Source organism: Lacerta agilis, chromosome 4 (assembly GCF_009819535.1).
Source record: "Lacerta agilis isolate rLacAgi1 chromosome 4, rLacAgi1.pri, whole genome shotgun sequence".
NCBI lineage: Eukaryota > Metazoa > Chordata > Lepidosauria > Squamata > Lacertidae > Lacerta > Lacerta agilis.
This window is the reverse complement of record NC_046315.1, coordinates 7,922,320-7,937,844: the sequence shown is the minus strand read 5'-3', so window position 1 is coordinate 7,937,844 and position 15,525 is coordinate 7,922,320. Positions and strand designations below refer to the sequence as shown.

Genomic DNA, 15,525 nt, shown 5'->3' with positions numbered 1-15,525 from the left:
CTAGATGAGACGTTTGATTGATACAAGATGGTATTAGACCCTTATCAAGCCCTATATGAAACAGTCCAACATGTCTTAGAACAACTAGATCCACCTGGCATCCCAATTTATACCATCTCCGTCAGCCAAGGTGGGTGGGGCTGCCATCTGTCAATCTCCTGATATCGCAATGATGCCATGCAATCCACTTGCAAAAGCACAGCCCTATGCTTTCAGTTGATTGGCAGTGCCTGCAAACCCTCTTTCGGCCCAGCTTTATCTTTATCTCCCCTGCCCCTGACGTCACAAACATGTGGGCTTTGTTTGTCCAGAACAGTGGCACAGGCAAGATGGGGAGGCCAGGCTGCAGGTTCCCTGCTGCTGATAAGAGAGTGGCTCTGCCTTGTATGTATCAGGACAACCAGAGAAGGCTAAAAAGAAGCGGCTACTCTGGATTTCCATTCCTTGACATCCATCACCTGCATAGGTTATAGTAATGAAAATATGCAAAAGCCAACAGACAAACACGGTAATGAAAGCCTAATGTAAAATACACATAACCGTGAAAGACACTACAATATGAGCTATGAGAATATTATGAAAATATTTAAACTAGAAATTATTTATATCAACAAACAGACTGAAATCGCATAAAACATGTATGCAAGTATCTACTCGAAGGCATGATCTATGGCTTATTAACCAAATGATCAGCTCTGAAGGTGCAGAGTTCGATGTGCAATATTTATATACTGTAAAGTGATAGTGCAAAGTCTCTCAGGCGTCCTTGTCTGTCCTCCGACGGGTGGCTAGCTTGTTGTCCCCCGTTTCATGGGTACGGTTTCATCAAGGAACAGACTTCATCAAGAGGTATACAAGATTAACCCTGACTAAACAACTCCAACGGTTCATTTCACTAGCAAAGGCTGACCACTTTACAGTATATAAATATTGCACATCGAACATGCATACATGTTTTATGTGATTTCAGTCTATTTGTTGATATAAACAATTTCTAATTTAAATATTTTCATAATATTCTCATAGTTTGTATTGTAGTGTCTTTCACAGTTTTGCGTAGGTTATAGTAATGGCTCAGGATGAGCCAAACATTTTTATAAGATCTCTGAACCGCCTTTTACCTGATCATTTCCTTACTATGCTTTGTGGGTTTATTTAGCATTTGCAAACTGCATAGATTTTAACTACAATAAAGAAATGAAAGGCAAACATTTTCCTAACACTTAAGAGCGTGGAAAGATAGGGAGAGGGAGAGAGTTGTAGTCTGCACTCTCTCTCTCATGTGTGTGTCTTGTGGGGAAGAACAACTTCATATTCATTATAATAGGACCGGGTTCTCAGGTTGAAGAGCTAGGAATACACAAGGACTCCTGTGAGTCTGCTTCTCACAAGTTTATCCGGTACTAAAAGTGTGAATGTGCTCGCTTACTTGCCCGTCTCCACATATGGCTTTGATAAAGTGTCTACTGTAGTCCAGGGAAACTGAAACTGAAGTTTAAAACCTGACAACACCAAAGCATAAGATTGGTGTGGTGCAGCTGAAGCTGCCATTAATCCCTGATTGCTTAAAATTTGTGCCCCTTTTTAGTTTAACACATTACAGCAAAGCAATGTACTAAGAAAAATCCTAGTCTCACCTCCATGCATTATTAGCTTTCTGGCTCAGAAATCCGCACCAATAGAGTGTTAAGGGTAAAAAAAAGTGACACGCTCCCATGCTGCAAAATACCGCAGCCAGTCAGAGGTTCTGTACTTCATACCGCACAGCTATATGCCGATAACTTCTATGGACTGGTGGGACACTACATGGGCATTTCTAGATTTCTATAAATAATATGCAACACACTGCTTGCATTTATTTAGAATAGTTTCTCCAAAAGATACCGGTAATTGCTCAATGAACAAGAGGTAATATCCACAGTTATACATAGCAGACCCACTGAGATCAATAGAATTAGCTCCACTGAGTTCCAACGGTTAGTTAACTCTAGAGTGACTTTATATCACTCATTGAGAAATACAGTGGTACCTCTGGTTACGTACTTAATTCGTTCCGGAGGTCCGTTCTTAACCTGAAACTGTTCTTAACCTGAAGCACCACTTTAGCTAATGGGGCCTCCCGCTGCCGCTGCGCCGCCAGAGCAAGATTTCTGTTCTTATCCTGAAGTGTTATTTCTGGGTTAGCGGAGTCTGTAACCTGAAGCGTATGTAACCTAAGGTACCACTGTAGAGCAAACGAGTGCTTTGGATAATCAATAACCAACAGGCAGGTATTTTGTTTTAGTCTTAGATGTCATCAGGTTAAGCATAGATGAGTTCTTGAATTGGATCACATCTATTAAGTACCCAGGAAATTTCTGATGGCAGGATCATAGAATTGTAGTTAGAGGGGACCTTGAGGCGCATCTAGTCCACCTCCTGCAATGCAGGAATCTCAACTAAAGCACCAAACGATTAGAAGCAATAGGCTATGTGTTGAGGAATGAGAGGAATGTCTTGTCTTTCTGGAGTCCAGTATATGATCCTTTACTTTTTAAATTAATTCCACCTCTAGCCAACACAGACTGAAGGACCTACTCCATCAGGCTCCACCTGTCTATTATCTGTTTCCACCTCATTTGGTCATTATAAAAGCTACTGTCCATGTATGGTCTGCCCCCCCCCAGCCCGCTTCTTCCCCATCACGTGTTTTAGGTGGTAATCCTGTAGGCAGGGATTGCCTTGTTTTCCCTGACTGTATGTAAACTACTTTGGGGGCCTTTTCAGGGTAATAGTGCTCTAAACCAACAAACACACTATCCACAAGCAAAGACCCGGGTAGGCCCCCACTTCTTCCCAGCAGCAGAGCCTAACCCAAGTCTGAAGACATTCAGAGTTATAATATAGTAAAAAGGTAAAGGTAAAGGACCCCTGACAGTTAAGTCCAGCTGCAGACGACTCTGGGGTTGTGGCGCTCATCTCGTCTTACTGGCCGAGGGAGCCGGTGTTTGTCCGCAGACAGTTTTTCCGGGTCATGTGGCCAGCATGACTAAGCCGCTTCTGGCGAAACCAGAGCAGCACACGGAAACGCCATTTACCTTCCCGCCGGAGCGGTACCTATTTATCTACTTGCACTTTTTGGCATGCTTTCAAGCTGCTGGATTGGCAGGAGCAGGGACCAAGCGACAGGAGCTCACCCCGTCGAGGGGATTCGAACCGCCGACCTTCTGATCGGCAAGCCCAAGAGGCTCAGTGGTTTAGACCACAGCACCCCACGCGTCCCTTTTCCTTAATATAGTACTGAACTGTAAATAAAGGCTGAAAGTTTCCCAGGTGTCCCCAAATCAAGATCACCCAGGTGAAGCTAAGCAAAACAGCTGGCCAACAGCTATTTCCCATAGTTAGAAGCCGGATAGAATACATACACATCTGTAATTTTCTAATCAGTTTTTTTAAATGGGGAAAATTAAAATATTTGAATTTTCTGTCTTCTGACCAGCTGGAACTGAATGATTCAATAGTTGCTTGTTTTATTTGTTAAGTGCTAAAACGGTTTCTTATGTGCAATTGTCACCCTTGCTTTCTGTGCAGGAAAATTGCTTCTGCTGACTCTAAAGGACAATAAGTGTTGGGCAAAGCCAAGCCTCACAAGCCTAAGCAGCGTTCAGAAGCAAAATCCATTCTATTTTAGGGCATGTCCAATGAAATTGAATTAGCAAGCAAGAATAGTGAGTTACCAGGCTCAAAATGCATAGAATAAGACAGTTATGACTTCTAGATAATATTCCCCTCCCACTAGGCCACTTTCACAACACGCCGTTTAAAGCACTGTGATACCACTCTAAACAGTCATGGCTTCCCCACAGAATTCTGGGAGTTGTAGTTTTTTAAGTATGCTGAGAGCTGTTAGGAGACCCTTTTCTCTCGCACAGCTACAATTCCCAGAGTGGATTAGCAATCAATCCCTCTTCACATCGGGCTGAAAACCCGAATATTTGCAACTCGTCAGTTCCAGATACTAACAGGGCTCTGTTGGCTTCTTTTTTAAAAGAAAGAAAGAAAGAAAGGGAGAACTTATTCTCGGGCTTTAAAAAAATAAATAACTAGATGAAACAGATGGAAACCATTACCAGCAAGTTGAAATGGAGCACACCGATATACCATTCCCGGGTCAAAACAACGCCCATAATGATCTGCAGAAAATTGTATTGACCTGCTTATAATTCTACCTTGCGTTCTCCTAGGAATTAGATATGGCTTTCATTGTTCTTATTTTGCAATTTCACAGAGATTCCTTTCTCCCTCTGGGGACGTGTTTTGATTGCCCAATGATTTTGCTTTGTATGCCTCGGTCCCCAGTCCCCCCCCCCCGGAGGAGTCTTTGGGAAAGATACAGATCACGGAAATCCAGGGTGAAGTGCTTCCTGACTGACCTTAAGAGCCACTCACACAGCCCGCCTGGCCATCTACTGATTCCCTATGCCCAGCTTAATACGGCTGCTTCTGGAAAACTTATCTATGGCATCAAAGAAGGGTGTCAGACTCTTGTCTCCTGATGGAAATGGGGATAGCCTATATCAGGCGTGTCCAACAGGTAGATTGTGATCTACTGGTAGATCACTGGACGTCTGTGGCAAATCACTGGCTCCCCCCAAAGAAGCTCAACAACTTGGGCTCCCCTAAAAAAAGCTCAACAACTCGTACCTGAACCCCTAAAAATCGGGCCTTCCCCTACCCTAAAAGCAAAACAACTTTGACCTGAACCCCCCCCCCCCCAAAAAAAACTGGCCTTACCACCTCTCTAAGAAAAGCTCAACAACATTGACTCTATGAGTAGATCGCAGTCTCTGTGTACTCACTCTCTGCAAGGCATGCAGGGAATCACTGATCATGTGAACTAGGACGATCTCCCACGTGTGTGCAATACAGGTAAAGTAGTAACTACATACTGTCTTCCCCAATGATGGGTGCAGGTAGTTGTGCTATGGCGGGGTACATCTCTGAGCTAACGTACCTGTGCAATATTTTTGTTGAGAAGGTAGACGCCATAGTCAAACTGCAGTTTCTCTCCTCCCTTTGGATACAACGGAAATCTAGAATGGGAAGAGGAGAAAACATGAGCACACTTGTCTACGCAACCAACCCAAAGATTAGTGACTTATGGCGGCCATTTCCACTGCCTTCCGTAAACGTTTCTCCTCCAGTTACAGGTGGGTAGCCGTGTTGGTCTGCCATAGTCAAAACAAAATCAAAAATTCTTTCCAGTAGCACCTTAGAGACCAACTGAGTTTGTTCTTGGTATGAGCTTTCGTGTGCATGCATCTGAAGAAGTGTGCATGCACACGAAAGCTCATACCAAGAACAAACTCAGTTGGTCTCTAAGGTGCTACTGGAAAGAATTTTTGATTTTGTTTCTCCTCCAGTACATGTGCATTCAAACTTTGAAAAAAATAAATAAATCCAGAAATGGTAAAAATTTAACCAACTCAGCCCAGCTCTGAACTAAGGGCCATTGCAGATTTTTAAAACAAGACACACGGAGAGTCAGTGTTATGAATTACAGAAGTAAGGTGGGAAAGAGATGTAAATAAATGAACAGACCGTTGCATCAAGTTATTAAGATGCAATCCTATACCTATTTACACAACAGCAAACCCCACTGAACTAAATGGGATTCACTTTTCAGTAGACATGCATAGAATTGCACTGCGTGGATGGTGGGGGTGGGGGGAAGGATGAGAGGAACTTATTTACAAAAATTAAATGCAAAAAATGCAAATGAAACAAAAATAGCTTAGCATTTGTAAAAAAAATAAATGAGATGCATCCTTTAACAGAGTGTGCCTTATTTTAATAAGAAAAGGCTTCCAGTTTTGAAATAATCTGTACTGTTTTCTTTGTTTTAGTTCCAATAAATAATCACTCTGCCATATTCATATCTATTGTTTTTCCATTCAGGAGAGGCAGGATTAGAGATTGTTTCTCAACATTTGGCACAGCATCAACTCAGTACATAACAAGATAATTTATACACAAGCTAAAAGGCACAGGTCCTGAAACCAATCCTTGTGGGATTCTGATTTCTACATTCCTTAATGGGAGAACTGCCCATTTATTCCTATTCCCTGCTTCCTGGTTTAACCAGTTACTGATCCATTAAAGAACTTCCCCTCTTATTCCATGATTGCTAAAGCTTACTTTTGTCCGCAGTGCAGTGGCTTTTAATTTTGCTTAACTTAAAAAATAGTATCTACAAACGTCAGAAAACTATTGATCAACAGGATCTACTAAGAGTCTTCAGGACAGAGCAGGATTACAATTTAAAACAGAAATTCAGTTCTGAAATGAGATCGTAATGCATGACAGAAGTTGCGTGTTATTAAACAATTTCTTTACAGCAACCAAGACAAAAACTATATTATTTCTAACAAGAGCCATTAAAGTCAAAGGTTTAACAGACGTCATTACAGTACACCAAAACGTCAAGGTCTCAGTTTTACAATACTTCAAATTCTTAATGGGTCACTTCAAGTTGAGAAGTATAAAATCACTCTAACCACCATATATCTAAGCTCGCCTTACTTAATAGTTCTATAAATCCAAGCTGTCTGCAGTGCAGGAAAATAAAACACACTTTAAAATGAACATACGTGCAGCGAGATTCCACTGCCCGCTGTTGTTGTATAAATCACATGGAATTTGTTTCTATATCTACTGAGTTACTTTATCCAACTGTAGCAGGATTTGGATTATAAAAGGATACAATTACAATTAATAGCACAAAATTCATTCAGCCTGGACAATAAATATGCCCTTTAAAAACATTGTGCAATTTGTTACGTGATAGTATTTCATTATGTTGCCGGGGGAAGAGTGATATTTGCTACAATTAGAAACAAAAAGCTTTTTAAAAAAAGAACACGTAATGCTCGAACGACACAGAGGGCTCAACCGTTTCCTCCTACTTCATTTTAAGATAGCTTCATATTGTTACAGTAAAAAAAAAAAATCATTTTTGTTTATTTTAGTGATCCCTGCACTTCATCAAAGACGTGAGGAAAAAAACCCAGTGAATTTAAGAATATCAGCTTTAATTATCTGCACAATCGGAATCAATTTCAGGAACCAAAATGTCATACAGTCAAACCTCTTCTTACATCCACCTCTGCTCGCGTACATTTTGCCCAATGTCCATGGCAAACCCAGAAGTAACTGGCGGGTTTGCCACCATTCGCACATGCGCAGAAGTGGGCAATCGCCGCCTGTGCACAACGGTGCTGCTCCCAGCGACCCGTTTCGACTTCCAGACAGGCCTCTGGAATGGATTGTGGTCATGAGCAGAGGTTCCACTGTATTGAAAAATACACCTTTCAAGCCATCTGGGTCCCCAAATGGCAACTAGGCATTCCGTTCTGGCAACTTACGGTAACCCTGGTTCAAGGAGCCATTTGGCACCCAGGTTTTATATCTGAGTTTCTAACATTGGTGGGAGTTGAATGACAGCACAAAGGAAGATAATGTTCCAATGCTGGCACACACTCGCTCTCTATAGATATACATATATATACATACATACACACATACACACACATATATATATATATACATTTATACAGGTGAAACTAGAAAAATTAGCAGATCATGGAAAGGTTCATTTCTTCCAGTAATTCAACTTCAAAGGTGAAACTAATATATGAGATAGACTCATGACATGCAAAGCGAGATATGTCAAGCCTTTATTTGTTACAATTGTGATGATTATGGCGCAGAGCTCATGAGAACACCAAATTATCAATCTCAACTTTGGGGTTTTCATCAGCTGTACGCCATAATCATCACAATTATAACAGATAAAGCCTTGACATAACTCGCTTTGCATGTCACGAGTCTATCTCATATATTAAACTCCAGTAGCTAATGAAAACAATTGCTTACATAAATGGACTTTTCCATGATATTCTAATTTTTCGAGTTTCACCTGTACATATGTTCTCTCTCTCTCTCTCTCTCTCTCTCTCTCTCTCTCTCTCTCTCTCTCTCCTGATTCCTTCTCTTGTTTAATTTCTACAAAGAAAAAAACCAAAACACAAACCCCACTATGGTGGGCAAGCATCCAACCCTATCTCTCACCCCTTCCCATGATTATGGTACAACCCAATACCAAATTCCTGAACTGTTATCAAGTGTCAAAACTTCGGCAGTATGCAATATCTCAGCTGAAGCCTCCAGCCACTGGGATCGCATGCGAAGCAGAACCAGCGAGCCAATTTCCTAACAACTTGCTTCCCCTTAAAAGCGATGCGTTTTGTCCAGGAGCGTTCTCAAGCTCCAAATATTAAAAACAGAAGATCTAAAAAGCTTACTTCACCTGAGAAATATTCAGTGAAGTCAACGGGACTAGGCTGGCTCAATTTTTCTTCCTCTTCTCGTGGATTATTACTTTGTGGATAACAGCATTGTCCTGGCACTTTAGCATAGCAGCAGAAATTAACTAAGAACATCCTACAATCTTTCTTTTTTAAGCCGCCACACTTTTAAAGCCAAGAATGACTACAAAAGGATACCTTTGGTACAATCCATCTCCTGTTAACTAAGCTCACTTCTCCTAACCCACTTTTTTTTTTTTTGCTGACCTTAGACAAGCACTTCCCAAATCACACCCTCATTTCATTTCACAGCCACATGATGTTATGGGGCTAATCTCGCCCTGTTCAGCATCACGGGACAGCTTCAATATTTGAAAAGGCTGTAATGAGTCTCCACAGGCCTCTTAGGTCAGTCAGATGTTAACTGTTAAAGTGAAGCTAAAAAGGATCTAGGTGCTATTTAAAAAAAAAACACCAAAAACCTTTCAGATACAAAGGTTTGCTCTTCCAGGTTCTCAAGCCTAAACATCTTTATTGCCAAGTTCTGTGATTTATGAACTTCTTTGTGTTCAGAGAGATCAATCTCATATGCACCAATAAGTTGGCGACTGGTTTTTCATATGTCCATGTATAGCCACCTGCCTTTAATCCAAAGTATTTTTTCAAGCTTAAGGAAATGATTGATTTTTAACTGTACCCACCTGTTTCTAATCTGACATGAAAAACATGTGGTTTAGATCCTGATTTTCCTCTAATCAGACTTTTTGCTTGCATTTCGAACTGAATTGAAGAAACCCCAGTAAGGAGCTGCAAACACACACACACACACACACACACACACACAACCTAGGGGTGGAATGGCTGAAAATGTAATGTTTCCAGTCACATCTTGAAAAGAAAGCTTCAGCAGTTGAAGCCCTGTGCACTCAAAGAAGGGATTACATTCCAATTCACGATAAGAGCTGCCAGGTGAAAATGGTTAGACTGAGCTTTTCTAGGGTGCCTCCTCAACCTGAGCTATTTGGGATTCAGTAAAGTGCAAAGACTGGGTAGTCTCGTGGCTAGCAATTCATCCCTCTGCAAGTGGGAAAAGGTACATGTTAGTAGCAAATTTCCTTGCCTGTCTCCCAGCTGTAGCCCCATGAGTTATATCTGCAACATCTACTGTGCTTCAGGAAAACAAGCACAGCGGTACCTCGTGTTATGGAGGGGATCTGTTCCAGAGGCCCATCCGCAATGTGAAATGCCCGCAACTTGGAGGTGCTGTGTCTGCGCAGGCGTGCGGCGCAATTTGGTGCTTCTGTGCATGTGCAAAACGCGATTTAGCGCTTCTGCGCATGCGGTGAAAGCTGGAAGTAACCTGTTTCAGTACTTCCTGGTTGCCGCGGGACCTAACGTGAAAAGACGCAACATGAAGCGGATGCAATACGAGGTATGACTGTAGTTTGCTTTTGACACCCAACTGGCTAACAGAGAGAGAGAGAGAGGGAGGGAGGAAGAAAGAAAGGCAGAGAGATGGTTCCTGTTCTAGCAAGTGCCACCAGGCACCATAACTTTATCTGCGTGATTTTGGGCTGGCGGCTCCTGTTCTGCCTTTTCTCTTTCTCATCCTCAAATGGGTCCATGCATTTGGTTGTTAATTAGAAGGCTGGTGGTTTGAGCCCACCCAGAGAAGGCTGTGGGCAGGATTCCTGAATGGCATGGGGTCAGACTAGATGACCCTCAGGGTCCCTTCCAACTCTGATTTTAACTTCCCACTTGGGGTTTAAAATTTATTCTTTTCCTTACCTAACACTTAAAGAACTTAAAGAGCACCCCAAAATGACCAAAGTGTTCCGTATCAGACCTGCATAGCAAATTTTCTCCCAGCTGCAAAATATATAGTTTCAAAAAGCTGGGAAAGGAAAACTTCACCCAAAGCAGCTTTTGAGCTGCGTGAACTGGAAGCAATTATATATAGCCTGCTTTAAAGACCTTGGTTGCCATTCTGCAAGTGACGGACACATACACATGAACTTCACTGCACAAAACACTACCAAGTCATTATTTAGTAATTTTGCATTTGTGAAATGCTTTGCAGTCTGTATCTTGCTTGTCTCGCATTGGTCTCCATTATACAGACAGAAATCTGGAGCTGAAACATGTGACTTACCCCAAGGCCACAAAGCAAGCTCACAAAATAGTTGGGACACATCCAGCCTCAACAGCTACTCTTCAGTGACTAGAATGTGGGCAACCTGAAGTCCTCTAGACTCCCATCAGCTCCAGCTAACATGGTCGCCGGCGAGGGATGATCGTTCATTCTCACCCTGGACTACAGAGTACTTTAGAGCCACGGCTTTAAGTAATTCTAGCTTGAAAACTGGATGTGGGGCCTCCTTTCTGACCCTGTAGCCCCATAACTGTTGCGCCACAGCCAAAAACATGCTCAAAGCACATCTATCTATAACAAGTCAACTTAGTTGTGGGTCATTAATCACATATTGATGCTTTTGAATTATGGTGCTGGAGGAGACTCTTGAGAGTCCCATGGACTGCAAGAAGATCAAACCTATCCATTCTTAAAGAAATCAGCCCTGAGTGCTCACTGGAAGGACAGATCTTGAAGTTGAGGCTCCAGTACTTTGGCCACCTCATGAGAAGAGAAGACTCCCTAGAAAAGACCCTGGTGTTGGGAAAGATGGAGGGCACAAGGAGAAGGGGACGACAGAGGATGAGATGGTTGGACAGTGTTCTCGAAGCTACTAACATGAGTTTGGCCAAACTGTGAGAGGCAGTGAAGGATAGGCGTGCCTGGCGTGCTCTGATCCATGGGGTCACGAAGAGTCGGACACGACTGAACAACAACAACAACAATCACATATCAGCATGTTGCCCAGGCATGCAGTCTGCAACTACAGTAGGCGGCCAGCTTGAATGGCAATGGCAAAGCAATCCTCTTGGCTTCCTCTAAAAACAGTGCGTTCCACTTAAATTTTAAAACTGTTCTTCGTAAGATGTCGTAGGTACAGCACTAGTTAAGACCCCTGCAGCAAAAGGGAGCCAGCCCTCAACTCTAAATGAGAAGCTAACAGTTCAGAAATACTCACTAGCACACGCTCGAATTATACCAATTAGAGTGGTCGAATTCTGGGGGCTCGGCCAATTGACCTAATTACCCATGCAGCTTGGGAAAGCCCGGGCTCATTTCAAGTCTACAAGAGACAGGATATAGTTGAAATACCTAATCCCTGAAAGGTCACGAGGGTTAAAGCTACTTAAGTACGAAATTTGGACTCACTTGAAAATTGCTATCATTCCTGATTAGTAGTATTGATACTATGAGTGATTGCTTAGATTATGGAAGAATTTTACAAACTAGGGTTAAGTAGGCCACAGTCACGCTATTTTTGGTTTGATATATTATCTGTGCCCTTGAGCATTGTCTGCTGGAGGCGTATTATTTTACACATGTCCCCCCCCCCGCCTCCCGAGATTTCAGAACTACTGAAAGAACACTTCCATTACCGTAGCAGAGTTAAAGTGTATTATTATTTTAATACGTAATAAAAATATTAAGTAGAAGACTTAGGTTTCCATAACATTTTCCAGAGCTGACTCAAGTAACTTGAAGCAACTTGTACTCAGAATAAACTCCCATCAGCAAGTCACCTTCTGCTATGGAGATGTGTGGCCTGGTGCTCTCATGATGCATCAGATCAATGGGTAGGAAAGGAAGTCGGACACATGAGTGTTCACTCACCTAAACCAACACATGCATCTGTTCCTAGATGCCGATCATGGCGCCGCACACCGTCTTTCCAAACATGGAAATAAAAATTGGTTCTTAAAAAAAATGTAACGTATGAAGCAAACCAGAGAGGTGTCTTGTGAAATAGGTGTTAGATGGGTCGCAGATACAGCAGGCAGGAATAGTCAAGCTAAGGAGATCAAGCAACGCGAGACTAGAAGATACGGACAGAGAGAAACACTAGAAAAGAATAAAGAATCGCCACAACGCACATCCACCTCTCACACTTGGAAAGGTTTTATGAAGTCTGAAAACGGAACAAGGAGAATCTTAACTTACTCAGATGTATTTATCCCACATATTACCATATTGGCCCGAATATAAGCCACACTTTCCCCCAAATTCCGACCATGGAAAGTTAAAGTGCAGCTTAAATTCGTAACCTTACAAAAATTGGCTTTTACGATATTGCTGTAGGATTTTCTTCCACATTTGCCAGTTAAGGTTGTGAATGCCTGCGGAATTTTAAGGGAGCGGCTTATATTCGGGCATTGTCTTTTTTTTCTCTCCCCCCCCCCTTTGAATTTTAAAGGTATGGCTTATTTGCAGGTGTGGCTTACCGGTATATTCAGGCCAATACGGTACATGTTAGTCCACTATAATACTGCCCCTGGGCAATCTATTTGTCATCTTATTATTCCTGGCATCTTATTATTCCTGGCATCATACCTGAGGACAGGCAACTATTCATACATTTGGTTGGAAAATAAATCTGATGGACTGGATAGCCACTGGACACCACTCAGCTTGGAGGCCAGAGTAGCAGAGACCTCCTAGACTGGGAAGTGAATTGGCTGTGACAAATGTTCTGTAAAGGAAGCATCCCCTAGAGATTCATAATGCTCCATCTTGTGCCTTCAGAGCCATATCCCCTTGCGTTCCAAGAGAACGGAGTACTGCAACCAACAAAGCAGATTCTGTTGCGGAGAGAGGATCTTTTGCAATCCTTTGCTTGTGCCACTGCATCCTGCCACACTGTCAAACTTTAACGCAGTAGGGACTAACTTGTAGTCTTACAGATATGTGGGATAACCAGCCTCATTTAACCAACATGCTTAAGTCTAATTAATGCATGAAGGGATTAATAACACAGAGTAAGCTGTCATTGCCAAGCTTAGCTAGGTCACTCTGCATCATCATGAGAGGAAGTGTCAGGAAACCGCCCTCGCCGGAGCTGGAAGCAGTCCCGGGGCTTTTTCAGTATCAGGAACCCCCGTCTCCGCTGACCAGCTTGTCATCTTCCCCCAGTGGAGGAAGCGATCACTCTTCCAGTGGGGAGGGGGAGATGGAGGCAGGAAGTGGGCGCAGGGGCTGTGGCAGGGATGGAGAGCCTCCGCGCCAAGCGGAAAGAGGGGGAGAGGGACCCTTTCCGTCACCCCGTTTTAGCAGGGAGGAAGGACGTAGAGGGGGGAGGCGGGGGTTCAGGATCCCGCGCCTTTTATGTTGGGCAAAGAACTGGAAACGGACATTCCCGGACTCTGCAGAGGGATGAGCTGGACGTCTTTATTCTAGCTCCACTGTAAATATCTGTACAATAAAGAACTTAGTGTTTAGAAGTTCTGCGTTTGGCTGATTTCTCATGAGCATCCACTGAAACTCCTTACAGGAAGATAATTAAGCCTGTTGTTATACCTCTGTCTATCTGAGCTCAGCAAGTGAAGAGGCTTTGAGCTGGTTAGTGCAGCTCAGACCACATGGCTCTTATAAGCCGTTCTTGCGTTCCTATACCAATCATTTAGGAACTTTCACCATTATAACTAAGCCAAGTTTTATTATCTGTGTTTTCTGACTGCTGCATGAACCTGACCTTTGAAGAGTTTACGAGTAAACCTGTTTTTAACTTGCCAAACGGGTGGTCTTTTTCTATACTAGGGGAAGAGGAAAACTTTGGATGGAACTCAAAAGCACATATTTTAAAAGTCTAACAGCCTATATTTCCACACTTTACTTCGCTGCATATTTTGTGATTTTAAATCTCTGCTGGGGTCCTCTCACCTAAGAGTACTTGCCCCAAACCTGGATCTTGACATCCAGGGAATTCTCCTTTCATGATACCATTCCCCCCTTGCCAACCAACAAGATGTTGCTGGAATCCAACCCCCATCAGCCTACACCAGCATGACCAATGGTCAGAGGCAATGGGAGTTGTATTCCAGCAATATCTGGAGAGTCAAAGTTCAGCTACCCCCGTTTTAACCCAATGCCAACAACGTGCATATGCACCAAATTCCACTTCTAACTAGTTTTGTTGTTGTTTAGCCAGTACAAAAACAAAGTAGGTTGCAGACAAGCAGAAACAAAAATTTAGCTCTGGAAAAGACCCCCAATCAACTAGCAGCAGGGGTGTAGTCTTAAGTAAATTTCCTAGAGTTTATGAGGAGCCGTTAACAAGGAAATACAGCAAATATATATGTGTGTGTAAAGTACTTGATGAAAATGACTCCCCCCCCCCCCCGAGGCACATAGTGGTCTATGAACATGGAGAGGCTGAGAAATTTATGAAAGAAATTAGCCTTGTAATATTACATCAACAGACATGCAATATAAAGATGGAAGCCAGGCTTGCAGCTAACTTTATCATGAATTGCCCATTAAGGAATCTTAAACTTCTGCATATGATCTGAGAGGGCTGCACAGCAACCAGTAGCACACAATAATTCATACCATATTTCATCTCTAGAAGCTACGGAGATTTGCAAGCAACAGATCCCTATTATAGTCTCTCGCTAGCTTTATTGCCCAGCCTTGCTAAAGTGCCATCAGAGCTGTCAGCCCAAACATTCTGCTTTAAGACAGCCACCAAGCTGCCCTCTAGAGTAGAGTGGCTGCTCTTGGCCAGCACATGGGAGAGTCTGGAAGGTTTTCCTTTGATGTTTTTAACCATGCTGGCCAAGGCACTGTTCAGCCTTTGCCCACCAAACCGGACCCACACCAAGCATGCTATTCACACTATGACATTCTGCTGTTACGTGTGGATGGTATTCAAGACAAGCAGCTGATGGACCTTATCAATTCCTTTGATGCCACTTTTCATTCCTAACTTTCCACGGTGCAGTAACACCAAGCTGCAACATGGGCTGGGCTCGAGATAAACACAAGGCCAGTCACCACAGTACGCTGTTCAGCTAAGAACTCGGGTTAGCAACGTATAACAGGGCAGGTAGCAACTTTTCCAGATAACGTGCATTGCATTTCTCCACTCGTTTCAGGCCATCAAGATCTATCCTAATGAGACATATAGTTTCCAGTAGCACCTTAGAGACCAACTAAGTTTGTTCTTAGATGGTGACAGTAGTCACGAAATTAGAAGACGCCTGCTTCTTGGGAGAAAAGCAATGACAAACCTAGACAGCATTTTAAAAAGCAAAGACATTACCTTGCCGACAAAGG

General features: G+C 42.8%; 1 protein-coding gene across 1 annotated transcript in view; it reads right to left on the bottom strand.

The window, feature by feature from the left end:
* Window positions 1-15,525, bottom strand: part of UVRAG (UV radiation resistance associated) — a 79,655-nt gene that overhangs the window by 14,975 nt on the left and 49,155 nt on the right. Inside the window, exon 13 of the mRNA XM_033145982.1 lies at window positions 4,994-5,072. Coding sequence (XP_033001873.1) covers window positions 4,994-5,072 — 79 coding nt within the window. The remainder of the gene's footprint in view (window positions 1-4,993; window positions 5,073-15,525) is intronic.